This window comes from Dunckerocampus dactyliophorus, chromosome 21 (assembly GCF_027744805.1).
Source record: "Dunckerocampus dactyliophorus isolate RoL2022-P2 chromosome 21, RoL_Ddac_1.1, whole genome shotgun sequence".
NCBI classification, from domain to species: Eukaryota; Metazoa; Chordata; class Actinopteri; order Syngnathiformes; family Syngnathidae; genus Dunckerocampus; species Dunckerocampus dactyliophorus.
The window spans coordinates 14,996,001-15,017,263 of record NC_072839.1 but is presented as its reverse complement, the minus strand read 5'-3'; the positions used below and the strand labels follow the sequence as shown (position 1 = coordinate 15,017,263).

The following is a 21,263-nucleotide window of genomic DNA, read 5'->3' as shown; positions in this document are numbered from 1 at the left end:
ACCGTTCCCCTCGCATGACGACATCCGCATACGTCCGTGCTTGCAGGTGGTGGTCAACGCGCTGATCGGCGCCATCCCGTCCATCATGAACGTGCTGCTGGTCTGCCTCATCTTCTGGCTCATCTTCAGCATCATGGGCGTCAACCTGTTCGCAGGGAAGTTCGGACGCTGCGTCAACAGGACGGGGCACATTTATGACGCCGGCTTCATCAACAACAAATCGGAGTGCGAGGCGCTCAACGACACGTCGCTCTACTACTGGACCAAGGTCAAGGTCAACTTCGACAACGTGGGCGCCGGGTACCTGGCGCTCCTCCAAGTGGTGAGATGTTTTTACTTTGTCTTTTTCCCCACTGAAATCATACTGGAAGGATGAAGACGGTAATCGCTCCATCTTCATCCTCCCTCGATCCTCCACTAAGTGAACAAAGACACTTTCCTTCATGGTCTCCATCCTCTCATCATCACCCTCGCTCCAGCTTGTACTTTAGCCTCCGCCGCCGCTGCTGGCGTTCAACGCGCCGCCAGTCAATCAGCCCTGAGAGGCTTTTATTTTTAGAGCCACTAAGTAGGCAGACATGAAGAGCGAGGAAGAGTAGGATGAAGAGGAGTGCAGGGCAGCGAGGATGAAGGGAGAGAAAACGAGAGGATGAACGGGAAGTGCAAAAAAACAAGATGAAGAAGAGAAGAAAATGGAAGATCTGTTGATTCACTGCGAGAACTGAATGAGCGCCGTCTCCTTGGCAACGGGTGTTCGGCATCTCCCCGTGTTTGGCTGGTCGCCGTGGCAACTAGGAGCATTAGCGTCTGAAGGCAGCCCCAGGCTGTAGAAAGTTTGTCAGGAGGAAGGAAGTCCATAAAAGGATGTGTTGACGGCTGTTGCCATGGCGATCCGACAGCCTGTGGATGTTTCCTCAAAGTCGTAATCTTTGCCTTCCCGCCATGGCGCCCTCTAAAGGTCACATGGAGGACTGACTGTGTGTTGTCTTGTCCTGTCTTGAAGGCCACCTTCAAAGGCTGGATGGAGATCATGTACGCCGCGGTGGACTCGCGAGCCGTAAGTCACAGCACCTCATCATCTTCAACAACCGAGATGGCGTCAGCTTGTTTGAACGTGAACCGTGTCGCCCGCAGGTGGAGGAGCAGCCCATCAAGGAGATCAACCTGTACATGTATCTCTATTTTGTCATCTTCATCATCTTTGGCTCCTTTTTCACCCTCAACCTCTTCATCGGCGTCATTATCGACAACTTCAACCAGCAGAAAAGAAAGATAAGTTTGCACCGCTGACGTCCAAAGGAAAGGTTTCATGTCATCTTGGTGGGTGAAAATAACATTCTGCTGTCTTCTTGGCTGCACTTAGGAGGACAGGACATCTTCATGACAGAGGAACAGAAGAAATACTACAACGCCATGAAGAAACTGGGTTCCAAGAAACCCCAGAAGCCCATCCCCAGACCTCTGGTTGGTACCACATCCCAGTCACACCTCCTCACTCCAAAAGAACTCGCCGACACGTTCCTCCTCTTGCTCTCGCAGAACGACGTGCAGGGCTTCTTCTTCGACCTGGTGGGCAAGCAGGCCTTCGACATCATCATCATGGTGCTGATCCTCCTCAACATGATCACCATGATGGTGGAAACGGACGAGCAGTCGCCGCAGATGGAGCACATCCTCAACAACATCAACCTGGCCTTCATCGTGGTCTTCACCGCCGAGTGCATGGTGAAGATCGTAGCGCTCCGGTGCTACTTCTTCACCGTGGGCTGGAACATCTTCGACTTTGTGGTCGTCATTCTATCCATCGTTGGTAGGAACACTTTATCACTCTTTGACCAGTAGAGGGCAGCGTGCGTGCGTGCATGTATGTGCACGTGCATGTGTTTTTGTTAGTGTCAGGGTGAGCCATCCGATCCAATAGCGGGATGTCATGTCATGTCAGTCTGACAGTTATCTGTCATCTCTGTGACGGCCTGGGTGGCCTTGGTGTCCCTCCACACCAAGGTCTCGTTTGGACACACACACACACACACGCACGCACAGAGGTGGCTCACGTGACACACGCACAGACTAAGCAGTTCATTTATCTATCACTGTTCATGTTTCATTTCCCCCTGTTAGCTCGCTACAAGTATGTGATTAAGTGTGAGTGTGTGTGTGTGCGCGCGCTTGCGTGCGTGTGCCTGTGTGTGTCCACACTGAGACGAGGCCGCCTGGGGAGGTGAAGGTAACAGCAGCAATCAATGCTGCCAGGGGGCGGGTCTCTGGAGAGAAATCAAACATGATTGAGCTGTTACATCAACTTGAGTGTGTGTGTGTGTGTTGGGGGGGGGGTTGATGTACGAGGCAATTCCCACTCCACTCTGCCCCCCCCCCACACACACAAACCACACCCCTCACACTCTTCCCTTCCATCACCTGCACCTCCCATGAAGCAACATCGCTGTGTGTGTGCGTGTGTGCGCGTGTGCGCGTGTGCTGCTGAGGGGCGTCAAAATGTGTTGATCTCATGGTGGTGTCCGTGTTTACAGGCATCGTGCTTGCTGACATCATCGAGAAGTACTTTGTGTCGCCGACCCTCTTCCGGGTGATCCGACTGGCCCGCATCGGGCGCATCCTGCGTCTTATCCGAGGCGCTAAGGGCATCCGGACGCTGCTGTTCGCCCTCATGATGTCGCTGCCCGCCCTCTTCAACATCGGGTTGCTCCTCTTCCTCGTCATGTTTATTTACGCTATCTTCGGCATGGCTAACTTCGCCTACGTCAAGCGGCAGGCGGGCATCGACGACATGTTCAACTTTGAGACGTTCGGGAACAGCATGATCTGCCTGTTCCAGATCACCACGTCAGCCGGCTGGGACAGTCTGCTCAGTCCCATCCTCAATAACTCGCCCGAGGAGTGCAACCCCAACATCCCGCACACGGGGACCACCCAGCGCGGGAACTGCGGGAACCCGTCAGTGGGCATCACCTTCTTTGTCACCTACATCATCATCTCCTTCCTCATCGTGGTCAACATGTACATCGCCATCATCCTAGAGAACTTCAGCGTGGCCACAGAGGAGAGCACCGAGCCGCTGAGCGAGGACGACTTCGAGATGTTCTACGAGGTTTGGGAGAAGTTCGACCCCGAGGCCACACAGTTCATCGAGTACGCCAAACTGTCCGACTTCGCTGACTCGCTGTCGGAGCCGCTGCGCATCGGGAAGCCCAACAAGATCAAGCTGATCTCCATGGACCTGCCCATGGTAAGCGGGGACAAGATCCACTGCCTGGACATCCTCTTCGCCTTCACCAAGCGCGTGCTGGGCGAGTCGGGCGAGATGGACGCCCTCAAGCAGCAGATGGAGGAGAAGTTTATGATGGCCAACCCATCCAAGATCTCCTACGAGCCCATCACCACCACGCTCAGACGCAAGCAGGAGGACGTCTCGGCCGCTGTCATCCAGCGCTGCTACCGCAGACATCTGGTCAGGCGGCAGATGAAGGCCGCCTCCTTCTTGTACCGCCAGATCACCACTCCTCGCCACGCACGGACCAACGGCGAGGACGCTGGCGCAGAGAAGGAGGCGGAGTCAAGGGAGGAGGCGCCGGAGAAAGAGGGGCTGATTGCCACCATGATCAGAGAGAACTACGGCTCCGGTCTGATCGGGATGGAGCGCTCGGAGACTGTCTCCTCCACCTCGTCGCCCCCCTCATACAACAGCGTGACACGAGCCACACCAGACGTCTTTCACCCACTCGCTGCCAAGACGGAACCGAGCGGCAGCGAGCCGAGCGAACACTCGAGGACGGCAGTTGACAGACTGGAAGCGATACCGTAGACACAAGAAGCAAAAAATGTTCCGAACGACAACTTCCTGCTTTTGTTCACTGAATGTATGGTGGCCGAGGAGTGAGTAAACATTTACTACCTGGATAGATACCTCCTGGCCCCTGCTGGTAGCTCCTGGAACTGCAGGGGTTTCTTCAAGGGCAAAATCTGTCAACGTCGCCTTTTCTTGTGTGGACCTAAACATTGAACCACCTCTGACTCCCAAGCACTATATCACTGATGTATCCTTCATTTATCTGCCAAGAGCAGCGTTAGCGACCTTAGCTAACTCGCCCGCTCGAGTGTTTGCGCTTGCCGCGGAGAGACAACATGAGGATAGGGGATATTTTGGTAGTAAAAGTAAAACTTTGTTGACCAGTCTTTTAATAGCTGTACGATTATTACTATTTTTTATATTTTTTACAGTAAGTTGAAAACAAAAAAGCTTTGCAGTTTGCTCCTGTGCAGCTGCAACGTTTGAATGGACGAGAGGAAGACAACGCCATCTTTTTCTTTTCCAGTTGTGCACTTTTTACGTCACCGGAAAAAAAAAAAATTTTGGCATCGTCACACATTTACAAAAACAAGCTCGAAGATCAAATCACTCAAATCCTTTTGGCTTTTGCTCTCATTGTCACTTGCCTGTTGTTAACCTTCGTCAGTGGTGTTAGCACGGGCTGCCACGCACGTTTAACCAAAATAGACTGCGGACGAAAAGGTGACAATCAGCAACACTAGTTATTTGGAATTATGCGCCTGGAAAAACCTACATTCATATACATCAGGGGTCACCAACGTTTTTTCTTGTGAGAGCTACTTTTACAAAATGAAAATGGCCACAGCTACTCATTTTTGTAGAAATGATTTTCATACCTTATTTCAACCCAAACAAATCAAATATGCTTATTTTACCAAAACATTCACAAAATGCTGGTATCCACAACTCACATTTTATGTTTCAGAATACATTGCTTTCTAGTGTTCTCACATTATTAACTGAAAACCTAAATGAAAAGCAGGCCTGCGGGCGCCTCATGTGGTCGTGGGGGCTACCTGGTGCCTGCGGGCACCACATTGGTGACCCCTGATATACATTCAAACACTGATTTATTCATTCATCATGACCGCGCTCCTTATTGTACTCTATTGAACTACATGAGGAAGCTTGTTAGTTGGGACAAAAGAGGCAAAGACGTCAAACGTTTAAAGTGTTGAAAGTGAAAGCATGACGCAGGTTTTTCCACTTCCTCTTTCCCTAGCTAAAGTTTCATTCCACAACAAAAAAACTAAATATTTGCACACAAGACATCGAGTTCCTCCCAAAGAAATGACACTGAAAGGTCAAGTCCTCGTCAATTTAATGTATTTGTCTACTTATTTATTTATTTATGCGTACGTTTCGTGCTCCGTTTTATACGAAGACACGGACGTGATGCGCTTTTTTTTGCACAGAGACAAAAAACAAACAAGCGTGTGGAGCAATAACGGTTAGCCGAGACCTCCGGAAGTCTACGTTTGAGAACACCACCACCTTTCTACCTTCCAGGGTCTTGTCGTCACTGTACGATAAAACAGGAAATGCACAAACGCGCTGGCGCCTCGACTGCCAGCGGTGGCTCTTCTTTGTGTCAAAGTGGTTCTGTTGTCCCGCCCACCTGAGGGGATCTGTAAAAAAAGGAAAATAGCGCCACCTGGACTTTTATTTCTACTGTTGAAAGTAGAAGGTTCTTGCGTGTACATAGTGGACAGGTGTGCGCTGTGAGCTGAAGGGCTGTTTTCAACTAGCAATAGACCGCGAGTGTGCCTGCCACAACAACACTCCACGCCATTGGTCGGCTGCTCATGTGACCGCCTAATGAGCTTCTGTCATCTCTTGCTTTTTTTTTTTAATATGACGTTCTCAGTGACTCCGCCCACTTTCCCTCCTCCATCCTTCTTGTCAACCATGTGACCCCGCTTCTGAGCTGGCGAGCCTCAAAAACACGTGGTGTAAACAACTTGTAAATGTGCTGCAGCTCCCCTGCTGGCAGCTAGTTGTTACTGCATGTTAAACACAACTTGATGACATAAATATAAAGAAAATAAATAGATTCTTAAATATTAATAGTAATAAACGTATTACTTCATGTCATGTGCTCACACTAGCTTTTCATGAATGAAACATTCAAAAAGAAACCAAGGAGAGGAGAACAACCGTTTAAGCACATTTATACTCGTCAGCCAATAGGAAAGCTTTAAAAAGTGGCAGAAGGCCCGCCTCCGAGACGGTTGATTGACTGCTTTCGCTTAAAAGTTCAGGAAGCTTGCATCGTTTTTCCTTTCATTTTCAGTAGTGATCACAATTACATAAAGTCGAATACACTGTATGAAGAATGATGGAAGCTCCCATCGTTTTTGTGCTGGTTCGACAGCCTATTTGGTGTTAGACCTCCATTTTCCTGTTCAAAATTAAAGCTATAGTACTACTTCTGTCCGGTAGGTGGCGGTCACGCACCTATTGTCGCCGATCAACCCAAAAGAAGAAGAGCTCGAATAAACGCAATACAAGCGCCACGTGTTCAAAATGGATGATTATTTGCTATTTTATCATTACCACTTGGTGTCAGCGTGGTTTGTGAGCGTCATATCAGCGATGCGGAGAACCTCATATCTCCAAAAAGTTGCCTTGTTGGTGACAGAGGGGTGTTGTTCGTACATGGGGGGGCGGAGTCGTCTATCCTGACGCCATCTTGTGTCGCCGCCGAGTTTTTTTTGTTTGTTTGTTTTTGCCCGTTTTAGAAACTCTAAAGCCAAGTCACTCTAAAGGAGGTTCTGGAAAGACTAACTGAATACAAAAAGAGTTACTACCGCTCTTTTGCCAGTAAAATATTGGAAGAAGGAGAAAGTTGTGCCTCAGTGACCCGCCCCCTCCTTTCCCACAGGTGTTTTAGAGACGATAATTAATAATTCTGATGATGATGAATACGATATATAAACTTTTTAGTACTTTGAGTTGTAATACTCTTTAGTATTTTGCAAATAAATGTACTTAAAAGAAAAAAAACCCTGCTGTAATAAACCAGACACAAACCTACCATTTGGCGTGATTTGTGTTTGTGTGTGTGTGTGTGTGTGTGTGTGTGTGTGTAGCGTGATGATTGTGATGATTGACAGTCCTGGGGGACATGTCGCTGCTGTGTGTGTTTATGTGTCGTCGTCGCCATGGCAGCAACAGGCGTTGATGAGGTGCTGGGAAAGCCTGACCTCGCCGCCGAATGCTGGTAAACCAACCCCACATTTTCGCTTGTGACTGAAAGATGAAGACATTAAAATTTCATGGGCGTGGTTTTGCTATTCATCTTAATTAAAACTGTAAAGAATGTAGTGATGGACGTAAAAAACAGGCACATGGGACGTCACCCCTTTGGATTGAGCTGCCAATCACATTGAAGCCCCGTTTATGATAAATTAGTTGCACTTTCCAATCTCAACCAACAGAGGGCAGTAACGTTCATTTTTGCGTGTTATGAGCGCTCAATGATTAAAACCTTGCGGTTTATTTATAACATTCGTGCCGATTTACCCCGTAATAACAAACGTGATGATCACAGTGACATGAAGTGTTTGTGTTATTAAGGTTTATTTAAAAGGGGCTGGTATACCAGAAAAAACAGTGACGTTTGATTCGCACTGATAACACAAAATGCAGCCTTCGTGGTAGTTTACCGCCTTCTAGTGGACAGCAGGAGTACTGATGGTCCAGCACTGTGAACGCAGTGAAACGTTGATTGTTGCTGCCGTCATGTCTAGTGCACGTCAACTTGATGTCCTCAAGTTTGCTTTCACTTAATTTCTCTTAGATTAATTCATGATACTTTAGGGACGTATTCAGCATACATTTCTCATATTTATAATACATTTTATCTAAACATAAAATAACAAACCTGTACAAAATATAAAAAATTGTGGATTTTAGAGCAATTATTAACTAAAGAGTTAAAAATGTAAATACCACGTCCATGATATAGCTGTAGTTTATCAGCCATAAAATACTGCATTGCAGGTCTTCAATGATATACAAGAAACACAAAGTTAGTTCCAAATGTACTTTATTTGATGAGAGAGAAAGGGACAGTTTGCTGCACTAAAACATCTCCAATGGAGGATGATCACGACAGTCCAAAGTGTCTCCTCGCCACACTGGCGGGGAGGCAGGCGACGTTTCGCGATGAGGCGCCCTTCCCGTCTGTCCTCTTTGGCGGGAGAAGAATGTAAAATAAAATCAAGGCGAGTTGTGATGCGCTCAGTAATGTCCGCTGTAGCCCTCCTCAGTCGTCGTCCACTGTGGGCGTGATGGTCACGCCTCTCCTGATCTGTCCCCAGCCAATCAGACTGAGGAGAAAAGGAGGAGGAGCCAGTGAGATGACAGCGAAAGGGCCGATGACATGTGCAAGCATTGATCAGAGACTCATCCTCACCGCCAATGTTTCTCCACACGTCGACTCAGGGCGATCTTCTCTCCGACTTCAGTGCAGACCGGGTTGGTGAGGACAATCTTGGCCAGATCGGCTTTGACGGCGCTGACGCGGCCGCCTGTGGACAGTGACCCGATGTTCACCATCAATACTTCATTCTTGGAAAGCTTCTGGACCTGCAATGGCGCCGAAAACGTCTTGTCAGCACGACACAAAAGACCATCAGAGGGTGAAAGAGACTTTGCTCACCTTGGCGGCTTTCTTGTCTCCTTCAGTGCGCACGCCCAGCAGCCTCCTGAGCAGGAAGTAGGAGATCTCCAGCTCGGTGAAGATCTCTGGCAGCTCACCGACGGCGCCCAGCACCTGACCCACCATTCTGTCTGCACGGCACAGCGTGGGGTCGATCTTTGTGCCCACGCCTGCAAAGAGACGCTAACTTGATCAGCCTAAATTGTTCCACAGGAAATGAGAAGTGTGCAGACGTACCGATGAGGCCTCCGGGCGCGGCGTACTGAAGGTCGTTGTGTTCGGCGAAGAGGGAGACGATCTTGGAGAAGATGGGCTTGCACATCAGCTTTCCTTCGTGGTCCTTGGACACGATGCCCGGTCGCACCTCGATCTCCTGGCCCACCTGTTGACACACGACACCCATTATTATGCTGACGTCATTCGCCACTTGGGCCACATTTGTGTGAATAAGCCCACAGCGCAGACTCACCTTGAGCACCCCCTTCAGGATACTTCCGCCTGCCACCCCACCTTTCAGGTCGTCAACTTCACAGCCGGGCTTGTTCACGTCAAACGACCTGATGACTGAGAGGCAAGGCGATCACTTCGATGAGACCAAAAAGGACGAGGCAAACGACGAGGTTTCTCGCGCCGCGTCTTACCGATGAGTCTGGGCTTGGAGGAGAAGTCTCGGACGGGAACCGGGATCTTTTTGACGATGTACTCGCACACCACCTCAATGTTGTACTTGAGCTGAGCAGAGATGGGAATGATGGGGGCGCCCTCCGCCACCGTGCCTGTCCATCAAACAAAGCATGTGCATGTAGAATTATTGTCATCGACTATGCTGTCGCTGCTCCAATTAATGCCTCTCTTTCATTAACTGCTGCAGTCTAATCTCCTACAGTCGCCATGTTAAAAAAAACAAAAACTAAACATTGGCATTAACAGCTGTGGCGGTAGGAAACCTCCTGACATTTTTTTTCTTTTTTTCTCTTGCGTGAAAGTCATGTGTGTTACATTGACTGTACTGTTTACAATGAACACAGGAGCGCTATTAATGCCAGACTGAGCTATTACAACACTGGTTGTGTTGCTGCGCGGTGCAGTATACTGGTTAATTAATAACCATGTCTTTAAACAGAACTACGTTCCCCTTTTCCACTTTCTCAAGCACTCCAAATCATTACGAAAGCCAAAAAGTTAACTTCCAGTGAAAAACACTTTTTGTGCTTTACATAAATAAACGCAATCGCCATTTCTGGTAAATGGACAAAAAATAAAATGTTTGTTTCTTACCCTGCACAAAGGCCAGGATCTGCTCGTACTGTTCCTTGGCCTGGCTCTCCTTCACCAGGTCAATCTTGTTCTGCAGGATGAGGATGTGCTTCAGCTTCATGATCTCGATGGCGGCCAGATGCTCAGACGTCTGCGGCTGAGGGCACGACTCGTTCCCCGCTGCGAGAGGACGGCAGATCGCCGTCAGGTGGAAAGGCTTTGTCACATGTTCCATGCGCGGGCTGGTCCAAACGAGCACACTCACCGATCAGCAGGAGGGCGGCGTCCATGACGGCAGCTCCGTTCAACATGGTGGCCATCAAAATGTCGTGACCGGGACAGTCCACAAAGGACACGTGTCTACAAGAGTTGCCACACAGATTGTCTTGAAAACAAAGTCAGGTGTCAGACACATCTTTGCCTTTGAGAATGTACACTTTGGCTGTCAGGTCAGTGTTTCCCAGACAATTTTCTTTAGTTATTTTAGCAATTTTGATCTAAAGAAGTGATTGAAAAATTAGTTTCCCATGTATTTGTATTCCTGGAACGTGCTCATTCTTTTATAAAAGGAGCGATCAGCGTTTCCAACTTGTTGCTATATTTAGCAAATATTCAGACCCCTCCAGATACTCTTTTTCATAAAAAAGCGACAAATCTAGCGACTTTTTCTGGTCTTATTGGATCATTTTGGAGTGTGAGACATGAAAGCACATACGGCTCTTCTCAGTCTTCTTTGTCACATTGAAACACTGCAGGTGCACACCAAAGCAACAGGTAGTGCCACGTTAGACCAACAACAAGCGCTGGGACTGGAGGCGAGGTGGACTCACAAACCTGACAAGTTTGAAGTTGCCTTTAGTGCCGGGAATGTCTGTGGGGAACTCGTCGGGGGTGCTACTACCACAAGATCGATAGCACTCGGGCCTGGGACAGCTGGAGTCATCCAGCATGTAGATCTAACAACACAGAGGCGGTTAGCATCTTAACAGCGGAAGCCTGCTATCAGCACCACATACCTTAGCATTAGCATAGCCTAGCTTGATGGTGATGTTCCTCTCCAGCTCGTTCTTGAACCTGACGGTGTGAACACCTGAGATGGCCTTGACCACCGTGGACTTCCCGTGGGCCACATGACCGATGGTGCCTGGGAGTCAAGACAAGACACCTAATTATTAGCCACATCGTACTATCGCAGAGAACAAAGCTTTGTTTATGTCCTTACCAATGTTGATGGTGGCCTGCCTGCTGATAATCTCTGGGGACAGAGTCGTCAGGGTGGACACATCCTGAGGAAACACACAAAACACATCATTTGTTCCAATGTTCATATAGCTGAGCATGCATATTCTTTCCTTTACCTATTACACAACTCACCCCTACATTTTAATAATAGCTTGATGCAGTTATAATAGCAACACACATGACAGATGCTTAAACGTGACTGTATGTAAATGTATCAAGTTTGATCTTTGTTAGAAGCACAGATGCTACGAACTACTTGCCGGCCGTCATATACCGGGTGGTGGCAGTGTCTCCGAATTAGCTAAGCGCAGAGGAAACACTTGAAGTAAAGCTACTAGTTCAACGACAGCCTCCGACACAAAAATACAAACGCCTCAGTACTGTTGAAAGGCCACTTACGAGAGTACTGAGGTCTTGTTTGGCCAAGTGAGGCTGACCCAGCGTTGTTCCAGACTCGTCGCCCGCCATCTTGAATGAAAAGAGAATGAAAGAGGCAGCCGGGGACAATGCCTGAAAAGTGGCATTTACAAAATAAATCCAGCGGCTCTATTACTATGTGTCATCTATTCAAAAGTCGCTTGTATTCGTATACAGTAGTTTGAACGATTTGTGACTTGCACTTTATTCTTTACTTTGTTCAAACCGTTGTTCAAGCCCTTCGCCGAAGGGGTCCTTCCACTGTAGCTGATGCAACTTGCGGGCACTGTCAAAAACTTAATAAAACGTCAACTGTGATAAATCCAAAATATCAATTTGCATAAATGTTTATTAACGTTGTTCCCGCGGACAGTTACATAAAAACCGACTAACGCTTTCTTGTCTCCAATAAATAGAGAAGAATGTTCCTGGCTTGTCATGTCCGTCGCGTTTTGATGACGCAAATAAGCGTCGCTTGTCGGCTTATGTGATTTGTAGTACCTCACAGTGTGCCATATACATATAACACTCCAGAATGAAGATTACAAATGTATTGTGCTATTACTTTGCCCTTTTTCGGACAAATGACATTAGTAACTTTGGGAATGTTGTCTTAAGACTGTTACCTTGTCATGTCAGAGTGACACCACTGCCGAGTGATACAATGGGTTAATATACAATCGTACCCTATTGCATCCACGCCCCCACTTCCGCTCAAACAGGAAGTGGCGTAAGGCTAGAAAATGGCGTCCTCAAAGCCTATGGATCGCTTTGGTTTGTTAGCCGTCTGATGTTCAGCAGAACTGGGACTCTGGCTGACGGCTAACTTACACCATGGCAGTAGATCACCGCAGTCCGCTTCCTGCGTTACGGAATTGAACCCGGAACTTAATGTCCGAAGGAACGCGAGCGTCCTGGTCCAAGAGGGCTTGTTGTGGGGATTCTCAGCGCGGAGGTGAGACGACTGATGTAGCCTCTATGCTAAAGGCTGTCCCCCCCCGGTCCAGCCCATTCGGAACCCCGTCGCTTCTGTCACCACCACAAAAATCGTGACTGCCGTTCAAACCATTCAATTATTGCTATCCATCGTGCTAAACATTCGCACTTATTGTTCACAATATACACTGTTAACTTACTAACGGTGTTGTCACGTAGCCTTTGTTCTGGGGCAAACATTTTTGGTCTCTGTTGATGTGTCTTCAGAAATTAATGATGAAATTTGTCATGAACCCCTGCTTCTGTGTTTTTTATTTGAGCAATCCAATGTTACTATCTATTTTTTTGTTGTCCTTGATCACATTGCAATTGTTGACAATTCAGTTTGTGACAGTGTGTTTATGTAAATGAAGTGCAAAGTTGATCTCCATTGCAAAACATTGGTTTCTCTTGTGATGCTTTAGAAGCAGGTAAACACAAAGAAAGGAAATGCGAGCGGCCCCTTAGAGCTCAGACATCAGAAGCTGTGAGTGCTCGCCAGGGCTCTAAAAGGTCTGCATCACTGCAATTTGTCTACACATTTGTGTAGAACGATAAATTGCACATTGTTTCTACTTCTTGCACCTTTTACTCTTTTTTACACACTTTGACTTTGTCATCCAGGTGATTGCAGCTGACAAGGGACGTTGCAAGCATCAGCTGGACATACGGGGCATTGCCCTCTGATTGCTGGGTTGCAACCACGTGAGCTTTCTGTGATCAGATGGCGGTCAAACAATGAATATGACCACATGCACACTCAGGAGCTTCGTACAATGTTTGGCAGATTAAAGCTAATAACGGTGCATGTTGTTGAGTTAATTTCGTTTGCGCCAATTGTGTGAGTGTGCATGGTGTGTTGCATGAAGACATGAAATAGTTGAAAACAAGGTGATCAAACAGCCGTGAACTCTTCAGACATAATAAATGTATCGGATGAAAATAGCGCTTTTGGCATGTCTATCTGCATTCTTACACCAAGTCAGTCTGCATGAGTGCACTGTTTAATGTATCCATCATTTTGCTGCACTGTTTTTCCAAGGGAGTATTAATCGAATAATTAATTTGATCTAAGAAACGCGAGCGCGACCTGGTTAAGTTGCTTCCGAGTCGCCTACTGTTGACATGAGCGGTCCATATGTGCTACTAGATCCTATGGCTCTGCCAGAACAGCGGTTTATTTCAAGTAATGTTTGTTTTAAAAAGGTGAAGGTGTGTGTTCTCGCAGTTTTTCCCCCTTTATGGTGGACTATCTTAGTAATAACTTTTCCAGAAACCCCTATTTGAACGTTTTACACATGTTCCACAGTTTGTTCTGACGTTACATGACTTCTAGCTACGAATACGCTTATTTGCCCCCCGTCTGTTTGAGCCCGTGACAACAGCAAACAGACGTGACGTTACGTGCAACCCAGCAATTGGCTCGGACAACCCCCTCTGACATGCCCGTGGCCAATCAGAGGTAAGCACATCCTTATTCACCTTGTTGATGTTTTGTATATTTTTGACTGTTGAACACTTTGGACACTGCCTGACCAGCTGTTGTTTGTTTTCTTACTCCTCCAATTCCCATGCTGCCATCAGATGTGATATGTCGGGGGCGGATGTGGAGGTATATCTATCCCAGGTGCATGATGGGAGTGTGTCGTCGGGCTTCCGGGCTCTCTATGAGGAGCGTCTGCTGTTGGACGTCACGCTCACGATCGATGAGCATCACTTCCAGGTTTGTGAAATGGGTTCTCTTGTCACATTCTCCACATTGTGGTCCTTATGCTAATGCGTGATCGTCTTCCAGGCCCACAAGGCACTTCTGGCCACCCAGAGCGACTATTTCCGGGTGATGTTCACAGCCGACATGAGGGAGCGGGACCAGGACAAAATCCACATGAAGGGGCTTACGGCAGCGGGTTTTGGGCACATTCTCCGCTTCATGTACTACGGCTCGCTGGAGCTCAGCATGCCCACCGTGCAGGAGATCTTACAGGTGACGCCCTTCCTCCTTCACATGGAACTTGTATTGAGTTTGGACTCAACAGGATGTCTTCTTGTGGGGTCAGGCGGCCATGTACGTGCAAATGACTGAGGCAGTGGAGTTCTGCTGCTCCTTCCTGCTGGCTAAGATCTGCCTGGAGAACTGTGCTGAGGTCATGCGCCTCCTGGAGGACTTCAGTGTGGGGGTGGAGGGCGTCCAAGAGCAGCTGGACAACTTCCTGCTCGATAACTTTGTCCCTCTCATGAGCCGACCCGACTTCCTGTCCTACCTCAGCCTGGAGAGACTGCAGGTTTGCATCCCACTGGGACTGTTCGCTGTTGACGAGTTAGCCACTAATTAGCGCCACATCTCTTTCTGTGTGCATCAGGCGTATCTGAATAGCGATGCTCTGAGCCGCTACCCGGAGATTGAGCTGTATGAAGCCGTCCAGTCATGGCTGAGACATGACCGGCGGCGGTGGAGACACACAGACACCATCGTGCAGTCCATCCGCTTCTGCCTCATGACTCCTGCAAACATCTTTGAGAAGGCGAGTCTGCTCACCTCTTCCGGGTGGAATCAGCTTACAGTCTTACAGTCAATGAAAAATGTTGTCTCTTTTGATGTCATGTGACCTCCTCTGTCTCCACGCAGGTGAAGACATCAGAGTTCTATCGTTACTCCAGGCAGCTGCGTCAGGAAGTGGAGCAGGCCCTCAGCTACTTCCATGACGTCAACCAGCAGCCTCTGGTGGAGACGCGCTCTAACCGCATCCGCTCGCTGCGCCCGCAGACGGCAGTCTTTAGGGGGATGATTGGTCACAGCATGGTCAACAGTAAGATCCTGCTGCTGCAGCGCCCCAAGGTGCCTCCATCTTTAATTCTGGCATTTTAGTTAGGACCGGAAATGCGTGTCTGCGCTCGGTCTAGTAACCTGTTATGTTCTGCAGGTGTGGTGGGAGCTGGAGGGGCCTCAGGTGCCATTGCGGCCTGACTGCCTGGCCATTGTGAACAACTTTGCCTTCTTGTTGGGAGGGGAGGAGCTTGGGCCGGATGGAGAGTTTCACGCTTCGTCCAAAGTCTACCGCTATGACCCCCGTCAGAACTCGTGGCTGCGCATGGCGGACATGTCTGTGCCCAGGTCAGGCAGGTCCAAACAGTGTGGAGATTTGTCACTTCCTAGTCTTCACTGGTGTTGTTTTGCAGGTCAGAGTTTGCTGTTGGCGTCATCGGAAAGTTTATCTATGCGGTAGCAGGCCGCACGCGAGACGAAACCTTCTACTCCACAGAACGCTACGACATCACTGAGGACCGCTGGGAGTTTGTGGACCCGTATCCCGTCAACAAGTATGGTCACGAGGGAACAGTTCTTGGTGGGAAGCTCTACATCACGGGCGGCATCACGTCCTCGTCCACCTCCAAGCAGGTTTGCGTCTTTGACCCGGGACGGGAAGCGGGAGGGGGTGGTGGGAGCTCGGACTCACAGAGGACGCGCGGTGGTCGTGGCCCGCTGCTGCCCGGCTCCCACGCCAGCTGCTGGGAGAACAAATCCAAAATGAACTACGCCCGCTGCTTCCACAAGATGATCTCTCACAATGGGAAGCTGTACGTGTTTGGTGGTGTGTGCGTGATCCTGCGAGCGTCCTTTGAGTCGCAAGGCTGCCCGTCAACTGAGGTTTATGACCCTGACACAGACGAGTGGACCATCCTGGCCTCCATGCCAATTGGACGCAGCGGTCACGGCGTGGCCGTGCTGGAGCGACAGATCATGGTGTTGGGCGGCTTGTGTTACAGCGGCCACTACAGTGACTCCATCCTCACTTTTGACCCAGATGAGAACAAGTGGAAGGAGGATGAGTATCCCAGGATGCCTTGCAAACTGGACGGTCTGCAGGTTTGTAGCCTGCACTTCCCAGAGTACGTGCTGGAGCATGTCAGACGCTGCAGCTGAGGTCTGCTCACCAGAGGACCCCCTTTTATTGTTTAGAAGTGTCCTCCTGATGAGAGGAGCTGTTTGCTCCCATGGCGGAAGCGCAGCATCAGCACCGCTCGAGGCCCTGAGAGCACGGTGTAGAGTCATCAGGGTTCTAAACACTTTTAGCTTTTTTAAGAAAAGGTGAGGAAAAAACGTGCGGAAAAAACGGTCTGATTCTGCTGGTTTCTGGTTTGGACTGTGCTCAATTTTCTATTCTACACTCGTACTCAACACACTGGAAGCTCAACTTGGACTCCACAGCCTCAACAATCACAAGGCAGGCAGCATCCTTTTATATGTCATCAGTAAGCTTGTAGAAGCCATCAGCAGAACAACCTGACTCACTGAATGAGTGCAGCTACTTTTGTCCTCTCCTCATGTGCACACACACATTACTGGTAGTATTAGCAGATGTTTGGGCTTCCAGTGCGTTCCAGTGACGTGCAACACATTGCGCGTCCCACTCGGACCATTAGGATTTGTAAACACGAGTTCAGTTCCTCTCATCGACATTGCCCGCCTCCTTGTGGTTCTCCTTTGTGTTTGTTTTGAAGAACACTTTCAGATCTTCATGGGAAGATCAGCAGTCGGTTTGCCCACCAGCAGTCGCCCTTGTCGTGCTTTAGGGCCACCCAGCTCCGTTTATTTGTGCAAAGGGCTCAGCACTTTCTGATGCAGTGTTTTTTTTTGTTTTGTTTTGTTATTTATTTAGCAAGCTATGCAGTAAGTGTGTCGGGTTATTTATTGTTAGGAGTGGGGATTGGAAACAAGGCTGGTATGATGAGACGTACTTTTAAAAAAAAAAAATTTTAGTTTATTGCAGAGTAGGGCTGGCACATTATGTGATTGTTTCGGGCCACAACCACCTCCGTGTGGGGTGGGGGGGGGGGCTACATGATCAGAGAGGCTTTGACCACATTCAAGTCAATATAGATGTGCACTGTTTATATTTTCAATGACTCGTGAAATTTGGAGCCTTGGTTCAATTTGATGATAAACTTATAAACTAAAACCCTAGTAATATTAAAGACTGGATTAGGGCCACAAACAAAATGTTGTTTAGGGCCACAAAAAGCCTAGACTGTTGCCAAGATGCCTCCTCCTTTTTTGAACACCACATCACCTTTGGTCAAATCCTGAGATTTAGGAAGAAAGATAATACTGTACAGAAAAATCATCTTTAGCGGCTTTCAGGATAAGATTTTCACACATGCTGCTTTGTAACCATGGTGTCATCTCGGCAACATCCTGCAGCTGTACAGGCTTCCTTTTCATCCCATGCATTGATCAGATTTTTTTGTTTTTTGTTAACAAATTCCACACGGTCTCATCTTTTTATTTATTTCATTTAAGCTATTATAAGGTTCTAGAACATTTCACATTACTCATTTTGTGTGTCCAAATCATTGTCACTACTGTTATTTTCGCAACTATGCACTTTTTTTTTTTAAACTGATCATTTTATACATGCTTACTTGCTGTTTAAAATGGCCACAGAAGTGTCAAAATGCCTGTTGAGGAAGGTATTGTGTGTGTGTGTGTCTATGGTTGTGCGTGCCACCCTTTTGTTTTGCTGTCAAAGAAATGTGATCAAGTGTGACATTGCCGAGTCGCAGCATCCTTTAGTCTGTCAGTATAGGCAAAAAGAGTAGATGATTTAAAACAAAAAAACTTCTATACACACACAGTATATACATATATATACACAGTACAGTACCTTGATACTATGACTGCAACCAAAAACAGAAGGTAGAAGAAAATGAACTTGTAATCTGGGTAAATCCTCTTTGGAAACTGTTTGTAACTTCTTTCCAGAAATAAATGTTCATAATTGATCGCTTTCTGTTTATTTGTGTGTTTGTGTGTTTGTGTGTGTGTACCCGCAGGACGTTTAGTTAGAAAGAGCCCTTTTGCTTTATTGCTATTCTGTGAGTAAATCATAGATAACAAAGTATTAAAAATGTTTTCCTTCAAGAGATAGTAGGACTACGCCCGACGTGTTGATATTGTTACATTGCGATTATTATAGTAAAGTTAGAAATCTGCTGACAACCCAACGACGAACTGCGCATGCGTCTCGACTCTCCGACGTCCCGTAGAAAGCGAAAGTCCTCAGGACGGAAAATGTCATACATGAAACTGGTACGAACCCTTTGCCATTTGTTCCTGTAAGATGTAATTGTCGTAACAGTTGATAGCATTAAGCGATTACGATAGTGTTACAGACTCTGCCACCGTAATGGATTAAGTGCTGCTATATAAGCTAAATGCTACTGTTAGCAGGTCGCTAAACCTTGCCTCAATTTAACATCAGGACTACTGGAAACTATCACGTAAACTTGTAGGGAAAATTGAGCTTCAAACACCTCATTTCATTCGTTTTGATGTTGATTGTCGTATAATTATTGAGACTAGTTGTGTAGTTAATGTGACTTGTACCCTGTATACTGTGCCGTGTAATTTTCATGTCCACTATTCTCCACCAGATGTCGCTTTGCGCCGCGGCTCCGGGCCTGGTTGGGATTGCTTCCTGCGAGGCCGCAAAGAAGAACGCCCAGCCGGCACTGCGCCTTGACCAGGTGCAGGGCAGTTCAGTTGTTGACTATATGCCCTGTCTTAGCGAAAACAAAACATAACATGCTGTCATTTTGATTGATAATGTAATGATAAGGTTTATACATTGTGTGCCTTAGGATAGGTTTATATGATTCTGGAAAACTACACAGATTGTCACACAACACAAAATAAAGATGAAAGTAAAGGCAATGATAAAGAAAATGTGTTTTCCAGCTGCCGTCTCTGTACAGCAGACCCCAGGAGGAATGGCGGCATGTTGAGCCAGAGGAGGCGGCAGTGCCAGGCCCTTTGGAGCAGAGCATGGCATCACTAAGGAAATGGGCACAGCCGTGCGCAGACCAGTGTCAGGTGTGTTGCATTGTGTGAACATGAATTCAACAATACTATGCAGAGCTTGTGTGCAGTTTTATATGTTACATGTAGTTGCAATCATTTCATATCGTGTTGTGTTTGTAGCAAGCAGGTCGAACTGCAGCAGACAAAGCTGAGGTTGGTAGCCCAAAAATTATTTTATTGCCTGTCATTGAGATAATCCTGACCAGATCTTAATGTGTCCTTGTGTCCAAGCCATCTGCCACTCACTTTAAGTCAACATTGGGCCTTAGAGGTTTTGGCTTCTTGCACAAAAGTGATGCCCCTCTTGTGTGTGAACACTTCCTTGTTTTGTTTATTTATCATATTATTAAATAAAACATGAACTTGCTTGAATGTCACAACAGGAAGTGTACAGAAAGATGGAGCCCACCATTGACGCCACCGTCACAACAGTCATGGGTGAGAAGCACATTGAAAATATTCCATTTAATCAACATTTTAGAAGTTGATGTTTGAATTCTGGCGTCCTTCAGACGTCTATCAGTTCCTCAGTGCTCCTCCCCCAGACCTCTACCCCAGCGTGGCAGCAGTGGGCTTCTCGGGCTTGCTGGGTCTCTACTTGGCCAAAGGTAATGATTGAATGCGTGTTATAACAACATCCTTCCTAATATCTGAGACGTGATAAGATAAGGACGTGTTTACAAGCTCTGTTTTGTCTGGAGGCACTTCAGGTGACGGGTTGCTCATTGAATGTGTCTCCTCCTTTCTCAGGGTCAAAGGTGAAGCGTGTGGCGTTTCCAGTGGGCCTCATGGCCTTGAGTGCCTCCATGTTTTACCCTCAGCAGGGGGCCTCACTCTTCAAGGTGTGCACATCTGTCATGATTAATTAGTTGCGCCTCCCCCCAGAGGCAGTTCTATCAGTGAAAATCTAAAAAAAACAGGTCAAGCAGGTTGTAAACATTATAGGCAAGGCTAAATACCATAAATAATTATCACAATTTTGCATAACTCATCGGTAAAAAAAAAGTACGCTATAAACAATTACAGTGTTTGCACTGATATTGGTTGTGCATTTCTGGCCAAAGTATCGGCATTGGCAATATCAAGCTCTGTTTCACTTGGTATCAAGTCGGTGAGAAATCACCCATTATTAGCAGACATTACTAAGTGGTGAAGGTGAAATTGATAGAGTTTCAGAGAAAATGTGTGTTCCTGCAGGTGAGCAGAGACTCTGCGTACTCATGGGTTCAGCAGGGCCGCGTCGCCGTGGAGGCGCTTTGGAAAGACACGCCTTTTGGCAAAAAGAAGGTGAGTTCTCATGGGGGGTGGGGGGAATAGTTAGCAATGCCATGGAAGCAAAGTCATCCAAAGTTGTTTTTTTTTCTGCGGGAAGCCTGAAAAGACAGAGCGGCGGGACGGCGGCAGCAGCTGAAGCTGGAGAGAAGAATCACGTGTACGCTCTTTTGACTGATTATCTCCACGCTACGTGGAACGTCTCACCGTCTCTTGACAAAAAGCTTATTGTGTGTAGCTGACCCCTGGAGTTGGCTATGCAAATGACACTTGACACCTTCTTCTAGTCTCTTTACATTACAATACTGATGTTTCTAGTCAGGAGGACTCTCGAACAAAGTCGTTCTTTTTTTCCACTTTGAATATTCTTTTGTGTGTTTGGGGTGTCAGTGACATGCACAACCACACACATTCTGCCTGATCCTCTTTCATGTCTTCGTCTTCCTCCATATGAGAGTCAGGCGCTCTTTACATTCCCAAGCAGCACACATTCGTTCTAAATGGTATGTCTGAAAATATACTGGAATGATTTCTGGCCTGCAATCGATTGTTTTATTTAATAAAGGCCACTCATCCTCATTGGGTGAGCTGGGTCAAAACATCTATTTTGTTTTCCTATTGTGAACACACTACATTTGTTCTATAGCAGGGCTTTACAGCTGGCAGTCCAATTGTGGCCCACGAGTGAGACTTTGCAGTTCAAAATTAATTTTTACAGCAGATTC

The 21,263-nt window shown here is 47.4% G+C and overlaps 4 protein-coding genes across 8 annotated transcripts in view; 3 read left to right on the top strand and 1 right to left on the bottom strand.

Moving 5' to 3' along the window:
- The window catches only part of LOC129173787 (sodium channel protein type 4 subunit alpha B-like), a 50,845-nt gene extending 43,968 nt beyond the window's left edge, over window positions 1–6,877 (top strand). For 3 of the 4 annotated variants that reach the window (XM_054764913.1, XM_054764912.1, XM_054764911.1), the window contains 6 exons: window positions 47–322; window positions 1,004–1,057; window positions 1,135–1,272; window positions 1,360–1,464; window positions 1,540–1,810; window positions 2,532–6,877. In XM_054764913.1, the coding sequence (XP_054620888.1) occupies window positions 47–322; window positions 1,004–1,057; window positions 1,135–1,272; window positions 1,360–1,464; window positions 1,540–1,810; window positions 2,532–3,823 (2,136 nt within the window). In that variant the 3' untranslated portion in view covers window positions 3,824–6,877. Of the gene's footprint in view, window positions 1–46; window positions 323–1,003; window positions 1,058–1,134; window positions 1,277–1,359; window positions 1,465–1,539; window positions 1,811–2,531 lie in introns of all 4 variants that reach the window. The other variant, XM_054764910.1, reaches the window with a different exon arrangement.
- A 1,007-nt stretch (window positions 6,878–7,884) lies between these two features.
- On the bottom strand, window positions 7,885–11,483 carry eif2s3 (eukaryotic translation initiation factor 2, subunit 3 gamma). Its single transcript, XM_054765573.1, has 12 exons — window positions 11,415–11,483; window positions 10,996–11,059; window positions 10,790–10,917; window positions 10,608–10,729; window positions 10,039–10,133; window positions 9,795–9,953; window positions 9,158–9,292; window positions 8,986–9,080; window positions 8,754–8,898; window positions 8,517–8,686; window positions 8,271–8,443; window positions 7,885–8,184 (listed from the first exon to the last, which is right to left on the bottom strand). Exons 1-12 carry the CDS (start codon window positions 11,481–11,483, stop codon window positions 8,121–8,123), a joined length of 1,419 nt encoding a protein of 472 aa, XP_054621548.1. The 3' UTR covers window positions 7,885–8,120.
- A 671-nt stretch (window positions 11,484–12,154) lies between these two features.
- Window positions 12,155–18,188, top strand: klhl15 (kelch-like family member 15). Its single transcript, XM_054765503.1, has 10 exons — window positions 12,155–12,387; window positions 12,833–12,920; window positions 13,032–13,869; window positions 13,992–14,130; window positions 14,203–14,391; window positions 14,465–14,689; window positions 14,768–14,929; window positions 15,034–15,243; window positions 15,329–15,519; window positions 15,585–18,188. The coding sequence occupies exons 3-10, from the start codon at window positions 13,850–13,852 to the stop codon at window positions 16,327–16,329; spliced, it is 1,881 nt and encodes a 626-aa protein (XP_054621478.1). The 5' UTR covers window positions 12,155–12,387; window positions 12,833–12,920; window positions 13,032–13,849; the 3' UTR covers window positions 16,330–18,188.
- Window positions 18,189–18,417: 229 nt separating this feature from the next.
- Window positions 18,418–21,141, top strand: LOC129173996 (MICOS complex subunit MIC26-like). 2 transcript variants are annotated; one of them, XM_054765491.1, is made up of 9 exons: window positions 18,418–18,495; window positions 18,840–18,932; window positions 19,144–19,278; window positions 19,387–19,419; window positions 19,650–19,704; window positions 19,779–19,874; window positions 20,017–20,108; window positions 20,464–20,553; window positions 20,639–21,141. In XM_054765491.1, exons 1-9 carry the CDS (start codon window positions 18,424–18,426, stop codon window positions 20,675–20,677), a joined length of 705 nt encoding a protein of 234 aa, XP_054621466.1. In that variant the 5' UTR covers window positions 18,418–18,423; the 3' UTR covers window positions 20,678–21,141. The 2 variants fall into 2 exon arrangements, with proteins under 2 accessions (XP_054621466.1, XP_054621467.1); XM_054765492.1 differs by lacking the exon at window positions 19,387–19,419.
- The last annotated feature ends 122 nt before the right edge of the window (window positions 21,142–21,263 follow it).